The 22,072-nt window shown below is 31.7% G+C and overlaps 1 protein-coding gene across 1 annotated transcript; it reads right to left on the reverse strand.

The window, feature by feature from the left end:
• Window positions 1–1,524: 1,524 nt before the first annotated feature.
• Window positions 1,525–21,935, reverse strand: LOC148625345 (uncharacterized). Its single transcript, XM_088568787.1, has 5 exons — window positions 21,814–21,935; window positions 8,661–9,182; window positions 7,811–7,847; window positions 5,928–6,026; window positions 1,525–5,180 (listed from the first exon to the last, which is right to left on the reverse strand). Exons 2-5 carry the CDS (start codon window positions 9,153–9,155, stop codon window positions 4,726–4,728), a joined length of 1,086 nt encoding a protein of 361 aa, XP_088424913.1. The 5' UTR covers window positions 9,156–9,182; window positions 21,814–21,935; the 3' UTR covers window positions 1,525–4,725.
• Window positions 21,936–22,072: the final 137 nt, after the last annotated feature.

The raw sequence follows: 22,072 nt of genomic DNA on the forward strand, positions 1-22,072 counted from the left end.
ATCAGGACAAAACCTATGAAGAATAGATTCTCCCAGCTTTATGCTGCTCCAGTGTTATTAAGAATTGCACAAAACCTCATTGATTACATTGCAGCTCTGAACTAAAAAATATATCTAAATAAAAGCTATAAAGGTACTAATAATGCTATGGACAATATTTCAAATCTGATAGGAAAAAAGTTACTTGTAAAAAAGATCTGAAAATGGACATAATAATTTTCCAACTGTTTGTCACACATGTTATTTAAAATTACCACTACCAGTAACATACTAAAGTAAACAAAGTTTAGCATGAAAACTCATCAAAATTTAGTTATTATTTTACTAATAGAAATGTAATAATTTATTCAAAATTACACCTAATTGTAATATTTTGTATTGTAGGATTTAACAACATTGTTTTTACTTTCTGTTAAGATGATTTTTTACTTTACAAGCATGAAACTCAGAAAGCTGAAATCTGATTGGCTATTCAGAAAGTTCATCTGAACAGAAAGTAGAATGATGAAGTATTATTAGATTCTACCTACAGTGATAAAATAGAACAATGGATAAGTTTCATACTAATTAGTCAAGTATAATAACAGGTAGACATGAAATAAAACACACTGTAATTCTGAAAAAAAAAAGATTTGTTTACTTTTCATGTCACCATGCCATAAATTGATACAAAATCTATAAATAGGCAGTTGTCCATCTAAGATCCTATGGTCAGACAATTATTTTTTTATATTAGATTGCTCATAAAAAGTGTATACCTGTTAACCCTCTCACATTAGGAGGCACTGCCACCAAAACAAGGAAAAATTTGGAAACTCCTACGTAAAAATGTTTAAATTTGTAGGAGATTTTTTATGAAAATTACTGTATTCCCATATTAACTGCTCCAAAGGTTAACATGTATGAAAGTGATTTCCATATAAAGCCATATGTTGGCTAATCAAAAGTTATCTCCTCATAAAAGAAAATAATAGTGCATTATGTTGATATTTTTCTGCCACTAGAAGAAAGATTATAAGAAACCTTTAGTGAATGTCAATCCTCCAGAGCATTTTAAACAACACATCACGAAATAAAAACATGTGATATTCAATGCATAAATCACAACATGCATGATTACCAGGTGAACAGCTTCCAAAATGTGGGTTATATTTAAAAATAAAAAATGGAGAAAACTGTGGCTTATTTACTAAAAACACTGACCATGTAATAAAATTAATACATTCTGTGAATGTATAATTTCATGAGAGTACAACAAATCTGCATCGACTTACACTAACAAGCAAAATTTAAAAAAAAAAAAAAAACAACAACACATCAATGAAAGCAATCTAAAAAAGAAACAAACTAATGAATTTTTTTTTTTTTTTTTTATTGCAATTCCTATATCCATGCTCCAACAACTGTTACCTGATGGGATAGAAACCTTTAAACTGTCCTAACTAAATCTAATCTAAAGCTTAAAAATGATTGTCTGATACAGGTAAATTACAGCAAAAATTCAAAGAATGAATAAAATGTGAAAATAGTCCAATCATTTATTATAGCTGCCAAAATATTTCAATATTGTTTACATGTACATTCCTTTGTGTCAATTTATAAATTTTGGTTTTTAACTATAGACATTAATTTAAAAACCAGGTGAATCTGAAAAAAATACAGGTATTGTACTTTTTGTGGGTACTCATTTCTATAGCTACTGTACTTCACTAAGTTTGTGGGTATTGAATTTTTCTGTATTATCGTTAAATTATTTGAGATTTATTAAAAAAACAATTCAATCTTTGCATTACACTTCTTTGATAAGATGAAATTAGAAAGTTTCATATTGATTCAGCATATCTATACAACAGAACAAATGTTTTTAATGTCTTCAAGTCATGTTTTCATATCCACATATTTTAGTTTCCCTGGAAGAGTATTTATGCAAAAATAAATACACAGAGAAAAAAATAGAATAACAACACTTAACATTTGTGATTCTGTGGCAAGTTTACAAATATCCAGATATTGAAAACATGTGCTACCCTAAATAATGATGTTAACACACACACTGATACAAGGATCCAAATTAACTTTCGTAAGTGGAAGGTCCTGAACTATTCCAAGTTTCAAAGTATCGTCCCAAAAAGTGTCAATGAAATTGGTTGAAGGTTCCAGACCTAGGTAAATGTAATTTAAAAAGGTTCCAAGTTGAAAATTGATGGTTCCCATAGACCATCTCTAATTTGGACCCCTGATTAATAATACGTGGGATACAATTTATGTGAAGTAGAAAAAGATATATTACATTTAATAGAATTTACGACAAGTTTATAATACATGATTACATAAAAATTAAAATCATGACATATATAATTATCTTAATCAAAAGACTACAACATGATATAATATGGCGTTAAGGATGTTAAATAAGATTGCAACAATGGAATACATTTTTTCTTCGGAATTCACATCTTCATGTCATTAATGAGTTGATTCTCTAATTGTTGATAAAAAATCTAATCCATGAAAGAATTTCCCTTTATGTTTACAAACATTACAAAAGAGGACCCCAATCAAGACATGAAATATACCAATTTATAACCTAGAGTTGTAAAAAAAGTGAAAGGATTTTTCTTAGCAGTTATATGAATGGCCTAAAATGTAACTAATTGCGTATAACTTTTTAATACAATTATAGAAAAAAGGTGACTAATCAGAATGATATAAAGCAAGCTTAAAATTAGTTTATCAAATGGTTAAATAAAATCATCATACACATCCTTAAAATATTTAAGAGGGTGTTAATGCAAACACCAGGCAGTAGGTGGCACATGACAAATTTTGTTTTCAAAATATTTTAAGATGTTTCAAATCACAAATGTATCTGTTGAATACTGGTTTTTGATTAACTGCAACAATTAAAGAGAAATAAATTTTATAGAAAGCATTGAAATTCATTGAAAAAAGGGGAGATAACTCTTTAATTTGAACAGAAATTTGGTCTCACTAACCACTTCTGGGTCAAATGGCCACCCCCCTATGTAGTACCAAAAACACACTGAATATGCATTGTAAGTGCATTATTTGTGTGTATTCTGATCAAAAAGTAGTCAAAATGAAGCTGAAAATGTGTACTTTAAAATCATATTTGTAATTTACTACAAAAGTGTATGAATATTGTTTACATGTATGAGTAATTTGCCTCCATGCTGTCAGTTAGCAGATAAGGTAAAAATGTTGATTTTCAGTATTTTTTTTTTCAACTAAATTTTGTGAAGAATTTCTACTGTCATCATACCATTAGAATAATGATTTTGAAAGCCTTATTTTCCAAGCTCCGCAATGGTATGCAACTTTAACGTGTCATTTGTCCTGGGAATCACAGTGAAACATTGAAAATTACTTGTTTAACATGTAAAGTAATGGAAACGTTAGAAGTGGTTAGTGAGACCTATGTTGCTTTGTTAAGGAACTTTAAAATCATTTTCTGAGTCATTCATTGTCAATTTTAAACAAACTTTATACCGTTGGACATTTATATGATGTATACATTTCACTGAAACAAAACATTTAGTGGGATAAAAAAGTTTTCAAGCAAACGTGAAGACGTGCCACCCATATCATAGGATCTGTCTGATTTTTACTTGGACAGCCTCTTACAAGCAACAATGCAATGAGAGGTGAAATAAAACATGATAAAATAAATTGCTGACAAGGTATGAATATGATTTGCTAATTAAAATTAGATTATACAAAACAATAAATATGTGTGTATGGTAAATGTATTTTTTTCCCCATCAAACACACTGGAGAAATGTACAATTACCAAATCACTGTAAACAAGGTATATATATCATACAATAACGTGCTTTCCCTCTAATCTACATATTTGCAAATAACAACCTTAAATCAAACCCTGTGTGGCTGATTATGGGAAGTTATTGTGAATATTTTCACTTATTTCTAATGTTATGCCTTTCATTCAATCGTTCAAACTTAAATGAGAAAATTAAACAATCCTTTTAGCATTGTTATAAATTTTGTAGACCCATAAATGTAATACGACATGCACAAAATTGAAGTATGTGTATAGTACCATATTCAGATATTATGCTTTTAAGTACCAGTCCACATAAAATTCAGACAGTGCCAATAGTAAAGTGATTCATGGGTCAGAAAAACCCACCAAACAAACAATGCTTTTTTAGCCTACATATGATACTTCCACACAACAACAATCTTTTCTGCATTCAAATCTGCACTTTTAAGAAAATCATATATTCATCTCCCACTGAAATCAACCAAATGAAGCCAAATCAAGAACAATAACTCTTCCAAAGTGCAAATTTCATGTACAATCTATATGATTTTTATCTCAAAAGCACAACAACCTAATGAAAAACTAGGTGGGTTTTTAACATGCGTAAATCACCTTCTGTCTGATTTTTATACAGACTGCTACTTAATAGTAGAAGTTTTTTGTTAACATTTTGACGATATTGGTCAAATATATGGCAAGTTGGTTGAGCTAGTTTTAAAATCTACACATCATCACTGAAAATGATGACAAAAAACAAATACCAACCAATATTTCTGTTATTCTAGTGAAGACTATTATTGCCAAATATATAACAAGGCCAAATATTTTTTTTTTAATTAAAAAAGGACCAAACAAAAATATTAACAAATGCTCTATAAAAAGATAAAAAGATAAACAATTTCATTTACTTTGTCCTAGTTTTAAATAAGATGCATGCCAAAGAAAGAGGACCCTGCATTACAGGTATCAGCTTGCTGACTGTTAGGATCAAAGGGAGCCAAATATGTTGGATTATTTACATAAACTTTAACAATATCAGTGTCCTCAAGGAAAAAATCACCGGAAATATATGAGTTAAACATGGTTTCTTTAGCTGGATTGCAAAGTGTTGAGTACCCCTCAAGTAGTTTTTCTCCAACATCATAATCTTTTCTGAATTTCAGCACTAGATGGCGTATCACACTGTCTGCTGGCTGTAGGGTTGTATTGTCGACGGGCAATTTGAACATCAGGTTGCTGTAAATGTGGTAGTAACCTGCACGTCTGACCTGGTAACCTCCCTTCCTTTTCATGTCTCCATCATTTGGTCGATATTCAATGTTCAGTTGTATGGGGTTAGCACTGTCCCAGATGATCAATTCCAGATTGGGAACAGCTAAATATGACAAAATATCAGTATGTGAGCAGGTCTGTTGGTCACTGACAAATAAAACTTTAATATTGACTTTAGTCAAGGATGCATTGGTGGTCACCTGGATTCAATGCTAGCATTCACTCAAAATTCACATGAAGATGATCCATTAAAAATATTGTGTTATGACCAGCAAATATTGTATTTCGTTCAATGAAAACTTCACATAAACTGAAATGGTGTGTATTTAAAAATAAATAAAACCTTAAGAAAAGACTGCATTAGTGCATGCATGAATTTTTATAACTTAAAACCTACCTCTACGCTAACCAAGTCTTAATTCAGTTGTTATACATTACTCAGTCAAAATTGAAAAGTTTTCTTAAGTGGAAAGAGCAACTCAAACTATCAATTAATAATTCTCTTTATTGTGTGTGTTCTGATTTGATAGTAGTTCGATTGTCATGAGAATTTTAAATGGAAATCTTCCTAATTTAATACTTATTACATGTACTTGCAAAAATGATAATTGTTGTATACCTTATTTTTCTGATCAAACCCTTACTATGCAGATTTAAAAAAAAATATAACAAAACCTACCACAATGGAATCCCATAAGGGCTTAATACTAAATACTACCAATATTTATTTCCCTATAGATCAAAAGAAAAGGTACAAACCTAATTCTAGAACAGAGTTAAAGCAGCTTTCTAGTTAAGTAGGATTTGTTTAGAGAGGTTTAATTGCCCTGATTAATAACAATGAACTTACCATCTCCCTGCTTCTCCGTAGTTTTAACATTATTTGTTTTAATATAATTTCTAGGATGTTCAGCAGTTGTTGCATTCATACAGATTTGGAATAGGGGCTCTAAAATGTACAAAAAAATCAACTTTTTTCATCAAGACAACAACATTTTAAAATATGTTCACTGACAAAACTAACAAAGCATACTGGTATGTAACATTGATGACATAGTCTCCTGAAGAATTTACATTGTCATGTACCACATATTCAGGGGCTCAAATAAGCAAATTCTGATGCAGAACCATTCAAATTTCATTCACCTTGGTCCTGTACCATCCTGAACCTATCATACTGTTACATTTACTCTTATTGAAGACATTTGAATTCCATTTGATGGACCTTTAATTTAGGATGCAAAATAGGCCAGGACAAGTAAATTTGAACCCCTGATTAATTTTCCTTCCTTTGATGAAATTGCATATAGTGGTACAATTTTAGAAATCCTGAACAGTTCATGTCTTAACCATCAGAACCAATCCCAATTTGACCTCTGTGGTATAGAACACTGGAACAATATCATTAACATCCATATGCTTTTGCTTGAGCTGTATAGTTAAGTTCTACGAAATGCTTGTTTTTGGGGCATAATTAAAGTACTATCTTCAAAAAAGATAGTCGACCCATATTCTGGGTTTGTTAATACCAAAATCTGATTAAGTTTTTATTTGGTGAACTGTGTGGTCACTGTACTATGTTTCCTATTTCAATTATTTCATTGGTTCAATAAGTAAACTATTTCCAATTATTCAATACATAAAAGATTGCTCAATGTATGACAGTGACTGAAAATATTCTAGATACCAATACCCACAATGGAGCCTTAAATTTCACATTTGTCCAATGAAAGCGAGGTTGTAAGCTTCATAGATTAGATTGTCATGGTAAAGTATCACGAGGTAACCCCAAAAATTAACAATCTTGTGTGAGCCCTGTCAAATACCCACACGCCCCCAAAATAAAAGGAAATAAAAAATGGACAAAAAAATTTGCACTATCAAGACTATAGCTTCAATGAAATTCAAGTAGTCGTGCGTCATAACAAATGGTTTGTTTTCAACGATTTTCAACAAATAAATTTCCTTGGCCGTTTCCGCTTTTTTTAACAGAGTAAAAAAAATTCATAACACGGAAATGTAAAATTTGACATTTATAAAAATCAAAAAGGAGCTTACTTCAATAGATATGAACAATTCACTAAAGTTTCATAAAAGTTGGTGAAAGAGTTTTAAAGTTATTGTCCCAAGTGTTGATGACAGACGGATGGTCAACGGTATACCATAAAATGTCCAATCTCAGACAGGCGTATAAAAATCATAAGATCAAAATTTTCTGATAATATGCACAACCACCCATGGTGTTCTTGCTAAATACCAAGTTTCAGGGATTTCTGTTGAGTAGTCTCGAAGGAATGGTGATGACAAGCTAATATTTGATGATTATAAGTAAATTTCTAAGTTCAAAGTGGCATAACTCCAAAAAAAAATCATTTAATGATAATGTGCACAACCATATATGGTGTTCTTGCTAAATACCAAATTTCATAAAATTCTGATTGGTAGTTTCGTAGGAGTTGTGATGACAAGCTGAAGTGTTACAGATGGACAGAATAACTCGACCCCTATACTCACTTCCGCCTTTCGCGACCCAGGTAAAAATAAACTTTCTTTTGTTTTTTTGGAAGCTTGCTTTAAAATTTTATTAAGATCAATCAACTAATAATAAAGGCAGCGATAGAAAACCAAGTGTCTACAGACAATGACAACAAATACATTAGGGCCATACAATTATACACCAGGTAATCATTTGTGGTAGTATAAAAATTAAGTTTTGTAATTATATACACTCACTTTCTTTGAACTTTTCATTCAAAACTGCTTTTACTTTCTGGAATGAAAAAAAAAGAGACTTTGTAGATGACACACATGAGAACCAAATAATAAGCTTACCAGTAAACAATATACTAGTGACATGTAACTCTTGTTTGAAAGGAGGATTTGAAATTAGCAGGGGCCCACTCGCCAATTGCCCCTAAAATTTGATGTGGGTTACTGAAATTTCTACTGAGATTATGAAGAATTATATTCATACTGACTACAACAAATTTACCGGAGTCCTGCCAAGCAAAAATTTTAAGGATTAATGGTACACTCTTATAGAATTCCTCCAAAAAATGTTCATGGGCTAGAGATAACTGATGTATTCAACATGTTTGTGGATGATCATTATCTATTATTGATATCCTTTTTAATTAATTTTAAAAAAAATGAAGATATGAAAAAAATCTACCGTATTCTTGTCTGTCAGAATGAGGGCTTTTAGAGTTACAGGTGCTTCAAATAGGAAAATATACTAAAAGTCAACAAAGACACATGCGTAAACAATTGGACTAATGATCCTATTGGCAAATGGATCTTAGGACTAAATCATGGAACCAAGCTTGTAAACATGTATTTATGAAATATATTGAACACGGCACTTCACAAAAACTTTAAAGAGGTTACAGAAAAGTTAAACAAATTACTGTATACAATGAAACCTGTCTAAACCAGACACTCTTAAAAGTCTCTTTATTTACATGTACAACAGTATGTGTGTATTGCGAACATGAGTAATTCAACTTGTCTAAACTGATCCAATTTTAAAGTCCAAAAGGAGCTCAGTTTATACAGGTTTCAATGTAATTCATTTTATATGTACCTCATTCAGTCGATCTTTTATGAATGACACACCCTTCTTGTTAGCACAGCAGGTGTCAGCCTTGTCATCCTTGCCACCCTTGCCACCTTGGAAATATTTCTGTTTCTCTTGACTTGATATCCTCAACTTGTCACATTTTAAACAGAAAAGTTCATCTGGATTAGGATCATACCCTACTATCTCGTTCTGGGCAAAGGACAACCATCCGAGTGTTACACCAAAAATACAAATTATCAGTACAATATTAAATATAACACATCCACTAAACACCTTGTTTTCTCTTATACCATCAATAAGTTCAATGAGTAGGTGTGGTACACAAGATCCTGATGTGTTCGGTTTTGATGTATGCACGTCAGAAGTTGCACCTGCAGTTTCTATACCTTGGTCAACAGAAGGACCTGGTTCACTTAAAATATGAACTCTCTCTGGATCAGCAGTATCATCATCACCATCTGTACCTCTATTATATAAAACTTCAGAACCACTTGCCATTTTGAGTTAGCTTTTTACCATTGGAAGCTGAAACAAAGATATAGAAAAAATGCTCTAAATGGTGCTACTCAATACACCTCAAAGCCTGACCTTGAACAGTTAGGGAAGTTACATAAACACAAAAACAAACTTTCAAGCTTGTTACACCTCTAAATTTAGATTGTGACAGCATAAGTTTTTGACCAGAATGAAGGTAGTCAAAGACCCCTAAAATTTGCAAATTACATATAAGGAACATGAAAATGTTAAGACTAAAATAAAGAGTTGCACCATGAGCACATGATATGCCTATCATGGTAATGCCTGGTTACAAATTTAGAGTTACATCCCTTTATTAAAAGGCATTCGTGATCAAGCAGTCGTCAATGTAAATATGCAGAAACAAGATATTCATGGCTTTCTGAAAAAAATCGAGGATACTTCTCCTCAATGAAATAAACATAATAGTTGTTGATAAACTGGTCAATATCGTGATATTTAGACTGCCTGTAGGACAGTGGTATTGACTGCCTACAGATCGGTCATTATCGCTGTCTTAGTCAATACTGCAGTCCTTTTGGCAGTCTAAATATCAGGATATTGTCCAGTTTATCAACAACTACTATATAATTGATTTTGAGACAGTTTTTGATTCCGTTGAATGGGAATTTCTAAAATCTACTTTACAGATTTTTAATTTTGGAGACTCTATTTGTTGATGGTTTGATATACTATATAATGGATATAAGAGCTGTGTTATAAACAATGGACACTCGTCTTCTTTTTTTCAATTTAGGTAGAGGCTGTCACCAAGGTGATCCACTGTCTCCCTATCTTTTTATATTGGGAGTAGAAATACTTGCTATTAAGCTTAAAAATAACCCTCATATGAAAGGGGTTAGCTTTAAATGGGGAGAGCCTATTGTAAGTCAATATGCTGATGATATGTTTTTATTGATAGATGGGAAAGAATCATCCCTGAGAGAAACACAGTCATGTTTTAGAGACTTTCGTGGAGCCTCTGGTTTGAAAATGAATAGTAGTAAAACCAAGGTACTGTGGGTTGGACGTAAGAAATATTCGAAGGATATTTTATGCCTAGATCAGCAGTTTGATTGGTCAGTTACAAATTATAGATATTTAGGTATTGACTTTTCACTTGATCTGACCTCTCTGATTAATAAAAATTTTAAGAAAAAAGTGCTGGAAATTTCTAGACTATTAAAAAGCTGGCAACACAGGAAGCTTATTCTTCAAGGAAAGATCACTGTGGTTAAAAGTTAGGCTTTGCCGAAATTGATTCATTTATTAACTACTCTTGCTGATATTAATCAGAATTTTATAAATGAATTAGATAAACTGGTTTTTGGTTTTATTTGGGATGGAAAAACAGAAAAAAATAAGCACAAAACACTTACAGCAGACATACCATATGGAGGATTGAGAAATGGTTCATCTGCCATCTTTTATGACTTAACTAAAAATGGGATGGGTGAGAAAGATTTTCCTTCGTGCAAATGGGGATTGGCAGCATTTATTGAATTTATCACTTAAACAAATTGGTGGTTTATGAGTCTTTTCTTTTAATAAAGAGAAACTTCTCCAAGTTAAAGATTACATCAAACACCCTTTTTAGCAGGTTCTAATGATATTAAACAATGTTTGGCACTTGATATTTTGAACTATGTATCAGTAGAAGATATACCTTACTACATGTATGTATCAGTAGAAGATATACCTTACTACATGTATGTATCAGTAGAAGATATACCTTACATGTATGTATCAGTAGAAGATATACCTTACTACATGTATGTATCAGTAGAGGATATACATACCTTACTACATGTATGTATCAGTAGAAGATATACCTTACTACATGAGATTTAACTTTGTTAAATATTTTTCTTTGAATAAAGCTCTATACCTTCTGATGTTAAAAAATGTATTAGAGAAGTCAAAGATATCAGTCTAGAAAATGTCATGCCATGTGATGAATTTTTAGATAGAGTTGTTCATTGCAAGAAAGTTAAATTTATTTATACACAACTCATTAAACAGCAAAGTTCTCTCCAAAATGATAATTTTTGTAAGTGGGAAAAAGGTAGAAATCCAAGAATGGAACAAACTATTTGTACTCAATGAGAAGAGTTGTAGAAATGTTTATTTGAATAATTTCCAATTTAAATTTTTACACAGAGTTATTCCTACAAACGTATTTTTGTACAAAATTCACATTAAAAATAGTGATCATTTTCTTTTTGTAACAATGAAAAGGAAACAGTCGACCATTTATTTTTTGATTGTGCAATCAACTTTATTTTTTTGCAACATGTTTATGACTGTCTGCAAGGATTTTTTACAGACTTGGTTTTGAAAAAAAGATGTTTTCCTTTTGGGTGATCCCCAAGAAGGACTTTTATTGATTCTTCTATTGACTGTTACAAAGAACTATATTATTTAAATGTAAACTTGATGAAAGGTTCCAAACTTACTAAATTTAAAACATCAAAATTAGAAGCTTATATGATATTGAATTATATATAGGCCAAAAAAATTTCAAAGAAGAAAAAGTCAAACAATTGTAAGCCCCTGTTGATATCATATTCCCTATTATAACCTAAGTTTTTATTATTTTTTTTACCTTAATCTTTTCCAGTTAAATTTATATATGAACAAGTCAAATGAACATATTGCGATAGTTTATTCATTTAGTTGAATTTAAATGTGTACAGTGCAGTAGATTATTTATACAGTTCTGGGACTAGATGAAAGATGAAAGTGAGAGTGTGTGAAAGTGATGGTGAGTATATATAAAATTTTGTATAGTCTTTTTTGTATTAAATTTGATCTCTTGTGAAGACTCTATTGTACCTTAGTGAGGTGGTGATGTATGAGAATAGAGTTAGAAACAGTAACAGTGAAGTTAACAACAGTACAGAAGAAATACAGTAGAACCCACAGAGTCATCTAGTTCCAGTCACTCTGAATCATTCTTAACCAGCTATCTGCAAACGTTTCTGATTCATCTGACTTTCAAGGAACAGATTACAATACTCGCCGGATAAGAACTTAACCTTCTGGACTTAATCAAAATTCATTCAAATTTGGATTTAGTGAATTTGGACGTTCTTAAAAATTTGAAAGTTAATATAACAGAACCAGAAACTGTGACCATCTTAATAGTGCATTTTATATTTTGGTTACTTTTGGCTATTGTTATTATTAAATTGTTGAAACGTAAATGTGTAGTTACTTTGCCACATATCAATAAAAGAGTCTTAACCTACACACATATCCCAAGTCACTGGAGCCAAGCATACAGAGTTAATTCCTCTAACCTCATGCTCAACTGGCTCATGGTGACAGATCCATACACTCTTACTCAAATTATTGTTTGAAAACATGAAAAATGTATGTTATTTGACCCTTTTTGTCCTCTCATTTTCAAACCCTTTGGAGATATGGAACCTTATAATGCAATTTCATAGAAATCTGTATATATATGTTGGAATCAGATTCATGGCTAGTGCCACAAAGGTCTCAGATTTACAAATATCCAACAAAATTGTTTATGTCTATTTCATGAATTTGTTAGAGCTTTAGAGTGACAATATTTACTTAAAAGCATGTGAGACTAGTATGACTCAGTGTTATATATACATCAGATATATAACTTTAACATTATGGAGCATCGTTACAATTACAAAGACATAGTTTGTGGACAAATAGCTCTTGCCCTCTGACATAAGCAAAGCAAAAATATTTTCTTGTACTGAAATGCATAAAATGAAATAAGGAATTTTAACATATTTTTGATGTTGGAAAATTCAGAAATTAGCAAATGAATGTCTGAGAATTTCAAAAATTTAAGTCTAAGATTGACATTTTTTATATGATTTTTGTAACCTTGGTTGGCATTTGTGTCATGTGAAAAGAAATTTCCATGGCAATAGAAGTGTTGTATGATATTTTTACAGGTGCATATCTGCTTTTTATAATTATTTATAGGTCAAGAAATACATGTAGTTCTGGTCATCAAGTAATTCTAAATATTAGATTCATTGTCTTCACCTCCTGTACAAAAGGTTTTGTTGAAATTTCAAGAATAAGTATAAAGATCAAGTAAACTTCTGGTTATACTAAAAGCAAAGTACTTACCAATCTAATCCCAGATATTGGTGCTGTGACCAATGGAGAAATTCAAAAATGTGAGACAAGGCCACAGAATTGCAGTTACTAAATCTTATCAAAAAGATAGAAGAGATAATCCGAAACAATAATATTAGCAAAACAGAACTGTCGGCGAAAGCAGAAAGTTTTGGAGACTTATGATGACTAGATATTAGAAGAAGCAGAAGGAGACATTCTGGAGCAGAAAATCTCAGAAACTGATGATTATATCTTTTTGTCGAAGTGACAATTCAGAAATTCAAGGAAACCACACAGTCATCAGGAATGGTGATCCTCAAATCAGCACTACCACTCATGCACGCCTACCATATCCACCCCGTGAAATGAATCAAAATACCAATCTCTCTGTTGACCAACCAATTATCAGTACATGTATCTGACCCAACTGTAGATATCATGTTATTGTTAACATTTTTGGGATCATTTGAAGCAACTGTACACCATAACCCCTACTGTAAAATATTCAGAAATTCACATACCTGAAAGCTCAACTTCATGATGCAGCTCAGAGATGCATATCTGGATTAGCCATTAATGCAGACAAATTATGACCAAGCAGTGGTATTACTCAAGAAACAATTTGGCCAACAGAAGAAAATAATTGATGCACATATGCAAAAGTTAGTTGATATTCCCAGTCCAACAAAGTCATTGAGAAGTTTGAGTATTTTGTACAATGAGATAGACAAGTATCAAGGTTAGGAATCCCTTTGACAGTCATGAAAAATATGGCACAATTTTAACCCAAATCATATTCAGAAAGTTGGCATCAGAAATAAGAAAAACCTGACAAGAGTCAATGACCTGTTAATGAACAACTAAGAATTTACAAAGACAACAATGACGCTGAATGTAATGCTAGACCATAAATTAGAGGAACACGACTTAGAAAGATTTTGGAACTTAGAATTAATGGGCATATCTCAACATGATACTCCAAAGAATGTAGTCAATTTTTAGGAGTCTTACAAGAAGTCTGGAATTACACTGAAAGACTAGAAATACTGTACAAAGATGCCTTGGACTGATGATTGCCAAGATATTCTGACAAATAAAAATATTATTCTGAAATAGACAGAAAACTTTATCAACAAATTAAGCAAAGATCCAAACATGCCCAAAATGTATGAAGAAATTTTAAGTGACTAAGAAAACTTGGATTCATAGAGTGAGTACCAGGTTGTGAGTCAACCCAAAAAATGGTTCACTACATACCCCTACAAACTGTTAAGAAAGATTCATTAACCACACCCATCCCCATAGTAAATGGCTGCAGCTGTAAGGAATCACAAATCAGTGCAAGCTTGAATGACTGTCTTGAGTCCTTTACCCCAGTACTCGATGATATGACTGGAATTCATGCATGTTTTCGTTGACATGTATATGCAGTATTTAAGGATATAGCAAATTAAATTACACAAAGATGACCATTATGTAATAGGTTTTTCTGGTTAAGTAACCCAGAGGATGTTACAAGCCTGTTACTGACATACAAGGTAATGTTTCAAGGCCATACTTTTCGGAACTTCTTGTTCTCCTTACATTCTCAATGCAACAATGCTGAAGGCAAATCCATGTGAAACCACAGACGGATTGAAGAAAGACACATACATCGACAATTTCCTTTCGACATTTACCGTAAAAACAAAACTTTAATGACGACATTTTCGAAGAAATCATGTTCGATACTAGCAAATAATGAATTCAATTTAAGGGCTTGGTCACCTAACAGTACCTTTTTACGCACCACAGCAAATCTGAAAACACCATACACAAAGATAACCTGGTGAAAATAATGTAAAATTAGAAAGTAAATACTAAAAAAACACATTCTGATATTATTTTTTAATATCTAATATTTGCAGTAGTATATCAAATTCTCTATTTAAATAGCAGGTTTGAAAGTGTCATTTCTCCATTAGTTCAAATACAAGTTCCCAATTGGTCCATTTTGTGAATATTTTGTATATTTGCAAAGATAATCATATAATACCAAATGAAACTGTTTAGTACGTCTAAGTTTTATGTAATCTTCTCAACTCTTCACAAAATTTGTGATAAAAAATGGATTCTTAATAACTCAAAAGAGCACCAGCGAACCTGCCTATAATTTCTTGTTGTCCTGGCTACAAAAAACTATCAATTTGCTGAGAAACGGGAAGCATGATTAAATTTTGAAAAAAAAAGACAATATCAATATTGCACCTCAGAGAAAATAGCAGAAACAACACTTCTTAATTGGTCAAAGTTAATTGCACACAATGAAACAGTGCATTATTGTATCCTAATTGATTTTGTCTTAGTTTGTTTTTTACTCCATATTGCTGATATTCATCTTACACATGCCAGTGCAAGCCAAAAGAAAGAAACAAAAAGACTTTCATTGCATTGCACTGTGGTACCAGGTTTCTGAAAGGTCATAAATGCTACAAACACTACACCGCCAAAACACTTTTTCTGATCAGTTTGATTATTTGTCAGTGGCAAGTTTTTTTTCAGTTTGAAAAGCTTATTAGCCATTGACTTGGAACACTTTCTTTAAAATATAAGCATAACCGTCACTAATAGTACAGTCCTGGAACCGATCTGTGCAATGGTTTGACGGATCGATGACCGTTAACTGATTGATTGCTGATGGATCGATAACCAATTACCGGTGACCTATCTGATTGCAGCTTTGTTAAATGAAAAATGACGGATGATCTGTTAAAAATAAAACAAATGTAAAATAAAGGTATTAATTGATGTTTAAATTTATTACATTATGAAAATATTTCTAAAATTGACATAGAAAACACCGGGAATCGTAAAATATATTGTTTGTTTATTTGTTGGGGTTTAGCGTCTGAGCAGCAATATTTCAGCTATATTCAGAAATTGACACCAATGTGGTTACATGATGCAATCACTGGTTTAGTGCATCGTTTTCATCGATCAATGACTGATTGGAAACTGACTGGTGATCGATGACCGATCACAATTTTTGTTGCACGGATCGGTTCAGGTACTGTACCCAGGTGTCAAAAGAACAGGTTTCTAACACAGTAAAGTTGTGGTAAATTAAAAGAGAGTAAACGTATTGAACTTTCTGGTAGGTAAACCTGTACCCTTCTCATCTAACTCCTAGTTAGTTTGTCCCTGCGTGTTCAGTTTATGTTCCCTTTGAGTCTAATGGTAAAGCAAAATGCCCTTTGCTAGATGTAGCATCAAGTGATACAACAATATTATGATTTCAGCCTGATATAGGTCTGAAAATCATTAGTATGGTTCTTGACTGCTTTGTAAAGCATGCGTTCCCAGAGGTACACAGTGGTTTCTGTTAATGGCATAACATATTTGTCAGAAAAAAAAACTATGCAATTAACATAAATATGCAATTAAAAAAATGTATATTTTCTAGGGATTTTATTAACATTTTCAATGAGACATTTTCTTTTCTCATGTTTAATTAAATTCCTGCCTTAGTGACTATTCAAAGGAAAAAGAAAATATAGTTGTATAAACAACCTTCTTAAGAAAATGGAGGTGTTTCACTAACGATGTACTATTGTTATTTTATCCATTTTTGAGTTAATTTTGAAAATAAATTATGCAAAGAAGAGGAATTTTTTATTTTTTAATCTTATGTTATGCAAATAAGAGAATATTTTTTAAATGGATGGGAATTGTTTTTGTTCTTTGATTTTCTATGCGAAGTAAGTGGAATCCACTGTATCACACTCAGTTACTGCATGCATAAGAGGCAGAGAATTTTTAAATTGCCAAGACACCTTGTTTCCTTGTTTATAAATTTTATAATGAGATAAGATTCAGAATTATGTTTTATTATACAGTTATAATTGCAAATAAGAATTTGCATACAAAAGTCATGAAATCACTTCAGCGCTAATTTGATATACTTGGAGTCTCTGTTCTTCACAAGGTACAAAAAATGTATTATAGAGAAAGGGGGTTCCTAGATGTCAACAGTTTGAAAGATTATGCACACTGACTATTCATAATCCAGATTTCAAAGGTATCATACTCAGAATTGGTCTGAGTCTTAAAAATGTTACTTGAAAGAAATAAACAGATACACAAATAAGAACACAAATATACAATTCTATTAAAGATGTCTAGCAAACTAAACAAAACAAACCCAGCAGAATAAACAGTACACAACATATCATTAGCAAAATGCAAGAACACAAGAGTGTAATTTTTATAACCCATTTATGAGGTAGCTTGTACCACTGATATTGACATTTTTATTTACTAATTAAAAATACTACTTATCATTACAAAAAATTGGGAGTTCATTCAGAAGGTACCTGGTTACAAAATCTATACATCAATATGGTTGATAAACATGCATGAATTTCATACAATTGATGAAAACTGGCTTAAAATTAGCAAAAAAAATATGTTCTGCAAAACTACATCAATATTTTTTGCATGACAATGTTTGATTCAATATACAGCTACAGGTACTGGTAATCCCTAATGCTTACTTTTATACACTTAGATCATTAACCAATTTTTTTCACGTTTTCATAATCAAAACTGACTTTTTAACAGCCTGTATTTGTGAAGGAAAATAGGCCGCCCTCACAACACTAAAAATTTTACAATTTGTGATATCAATACGTTTGTATGATAATTCTTATTTGAAAGTAGAATGATTTTCCTAAAAAACATTACCAAATATAGCTGTATTATATTTTGGTGCATTAAACTTTGTTATTTGAAGACTTTTTAAACCTATGCTATCCTACTCTTTTTGAAAAGAGAGAGATGCACAAATTTCCATCATATTATTTTGCATCATTCTCTCACATGGACCAAGAATGGGATGTTTAGACAAGAGAACTTGTCGAAGAAAACTTTTTAAGTTCAAAACTGGACATTAATTCCCCTTCAATTGACATTAATGGAATGAAGGAAAGATATGCTCCATGTATTTTAAAAGTAAATATAATATTTCTCATTTATTCTTTGAATTAAAACTTCAGAATTTCAATTAGGTTTTGAGGAATCCACTACATAAAAAATGAGCCTACAAACTTCAATCTATTACAGTGCATCCACATGTTGTTCAATTGAAAAAGGTCCTTTAATACTATAGTGGTTATTTCATTCATATCTTTACTACAATAAAACCCATGCAGTTTGCAAAATATGTCAGAAAATGTCCATTCACACATTGTACTGATTAAAAACCCCAATGGAGATTTTCAAAAGTTGGTAGGTATGACATATTAAGACTATGTTGGGAAGTTAAATCAGATAGCATTCTATTCCAAAATCATTATCAGAGCCTCAAGAAGGCTTATATAGTTTAAAAGCATTTTCTTATTTCAAAGAAATATGAATATTAATGATATCTGCTTACTAAAGCTAAAGCACTAGTAAGAATAGTGAAACCTACAAATCTGAAATTTCCATATTTGCTTTAATTGGTTTATTTATAATTACAAGATGGAAAATACAAGCATCATAACTAATAAAGGAACACAGACTGCTGATAAGTCCATTAACAAGCCATTCACATGAATACTTTTATCTATTATTATACAACCGCAAAAAAATTGCAGACGTACACTTTGTATAATGTTATGGCACAGTCAGCGTCGTTCTCGACTGAAGACACTTCATTTTTGTGTGATAACTTTAGTTGTGATTGACCAATTGTTCTGAAATTTTAAAAATGATTTTAAAACGATTTTACTAATCACTACAGGAAGGTTCCTATTTAATTTGCACTTTGCAACATCTACTGTTTTAGCAAAAAGGGCCAACAAGGGTAAAAATAGGTGTTTTATTAAAAATCATGTTGAATGTTTATTTTTTTCCCTATTTTACTGATATTTTTTCTTTTTTATTGTGTCCCCTATTTAATTCTGGTAAAAAAAAGTATCAAGTAGGTTTTATGTGTTTTTGAATATTTTCAAGTCATAGGGGGACAAAGTTACACCAAAAAAAAAAAATTCAACTTTTTTATTTTTGATCCAATTTATAAAATTCTTTTTCAAATGGACTCCTCATAAATATACCAGCCTGTGATTTACAATCTGACATCAGATATCTCTTTCTGTTTTGGAGTTATAAAGGGTCAAATGGGTCACACCTGAAAAAATAGACCTTTTTTATTTTTGGTATAATTTCAAAATTTTTTTTCATTGGATTCCTCATAACAATCCATGCCTGCCTTTTTCAAGCCATTTTCAAACATCTATTATGGTTTCTAGTTTTAAGGGGTCAATAGGATCACACCTTAAAAATTCTTTTTGTGCATTATAGTGTCCAAAGCAAGGATCCGGAAACAGTAAAAAATGCTGGTTATTGACCAACAAATTTTGCAAATAACTGATGACCATTTTCCAATATCAGACATAAAAAATTGTCAACCCATATAAATTACAGTCTGCATGGTTTTATTAGTGTCTAAACATCCTGTCTACCTATCTCCTACTGGTAATTGTTTATTTGAAATTAATTGACAGGTGTGCGTCAATATTATCTGATATGCAGCCACTTGTGTCTGTGATTTACCTGTAGTTGAATAGTTGATTGCATAATTAAATTAGTGGTACACATGCAGCACCATTGTGTATACAAATGAATTAAAGTGACTTTCATATTTTCATACACTAATATCTTGATTTATTGAATTAAGACAGGGTCAGAGGTTATTCAAGCTACCATTCATACTGCAGTGCATGTTACCTATGTTGCATATAACACACCTCAACAACATGGTGAAGAGACTTCAAAATATTACTTCTAAGCTGGGATTAAATAGTTCCATTTCATGTCTACAGTCCTACCACAACACCTGTTACTCCCGTAGTGGTATTAATTCAATGTGGATCCTGAAAAATTCAAAAGAGCTTTTGGAGACAATCAATTCAAGACTATCATCTGAATATAATAGCATTAAAACCTATGATTTTTCAACACTGTATACTTCTATTCCCCATACTCAGTTAAAATCCCGACTTAAAAACATTATACATCGTTGTTTTTCCAAAAAAGATGGTACACCTAGATACAAATATATAGTTCTAGGGAGAGATTCCTCATACTTTGTAAGAAATAATTCCAAATCATCTTCCAAATATACAGAGGAAGATGTTTACAAAATGCTGAATTTTTAATCGACAACATATTTGTCCAGTGTGGTGGACGTGTTTTTCAACAAACGGTCGACATTCCAATGGGAACAAATTGTGCTCCTTTACTAGCTGACCTATTCCTTCACTCTTATGAGGCTGACTTTATAGCTGATCTGATCAGAAAGAAAGAATATTGTTTGGCTAGATCCTTCAATCTCAGTTTAAGCTATATAGATGACGTGTTATTTTTAAACAATCCTAATTTCGGGGATTTGATACATCGCATCTACCCAAAAGAACTTGAGATAAATGATACTACAGACACTGTGAAGTCAGCCTCATATCTTGACCTACACTTAGAAATCGATGGTAAAGGAAAACTATTGACCAAACTTTACGACAAACGTAATGACATTTCATTCAGAATTGTCAACTTTCCTTTCATCTGCGGCAACATCCCTTCGGCTCCTGCGTATGGAGTGTTCATATCACAACTCATACGTTATGCCAGAGCTTGCCGAAACTAAGCAGACTTTTTGTATCGCGCTGGAACAGGGTTATATTGCTTCAAGATTGAAGTCATCACTACTGATGTTTTATGGTCGTCATCATGAACTCGTGGATCGTTATGGTGTATCCATCAGCACCATGAAAACTGATTTATTCAACGGGTCATAGTTTTCCTTTCCTCGTTTGTCTACCCTGGACTTGACTTTTTATGAGCAACTCGGCGGGTGTTTCTAGAAAAGCAGAGGATGCTTACCCTACCGGTGCACCTGGTCCATGCTCCCAGATTTTAGTGGAGTCCGATTTGCTCATTTGCTTATGTTACTTTGTATGTATGATTTTGGTTACTTTATGTTCTTTGTTGTGTATTTCTGTTTTCCATGTCTGGTCTTTGTCCCTGGATTACATTCTTTTGATTACTGCTATAACCTTGGTTCCCTTGATTACTCTTTCTAAGACAGCTTATCAAGTAATAACAATTTTCTGATCTTGCCACCCTTTCAGCTTGTGTGCACGGCTTGGGTAATTGTTTAATTTGTTCCATAAATGATCTTCATTGATCCTTAAACATAACTGATGTTTTATAAGTTGTTTTTAACAATACGTGATTATCTATTTATGTTCATCGAAGACATGCTTGTAATTAATATGCTCATCAATTTTTATTCATCTTTCCTACTTACTAAAATGCTCTTTGATTAATCAATTATTATTATAATTTCATAAGTTAACCACAGTCATCCACCTTTAATTTTGTCCTTTCATTTTTAAAGCCACGGAATGTCGTCACTAAAGTGTAACGCTTTCTTTTTTGTATACATTTGTATTGCATATCTTGTAAAGATCAAATAATAAAAACAGCTTAATTCTGAAGAAACTTATACCTTTTTAGCTAAATATATCTGATAAATGGTATTAAAAATAAACTGCTAAGCGACTCAACCCCAGAACCAATATTCCAATAATTCCTACTTTCCTTTCAGAGATCATTCTAAGTTCCGTACTTAATGCGGAACAAACATGAAAATCCGGAATTTATTATGTGCATTTTTTTTTTCAGAACCAGCAGGGACTTTATATCAAATCATACAAGTCCTGGAACAAGTGAGCATCACACATTTTTTAAACATGTATTAATTTCTA

This window comes from Perna viridis, chromosome 2 (assembly GCF_037379345.1).
Source record: "Perna viridis isolate PV_CMFRI_1.1 ecotype Kerala chromosome 2, ASM3737934v1, whole genome shotgun sequence".
Classification (NCBI taxonomy): Eukaryota; Metazoa; Mollusca; class Bivalvia; order Mytilida; family Mytilidae; genus Perna; species Perna viridis.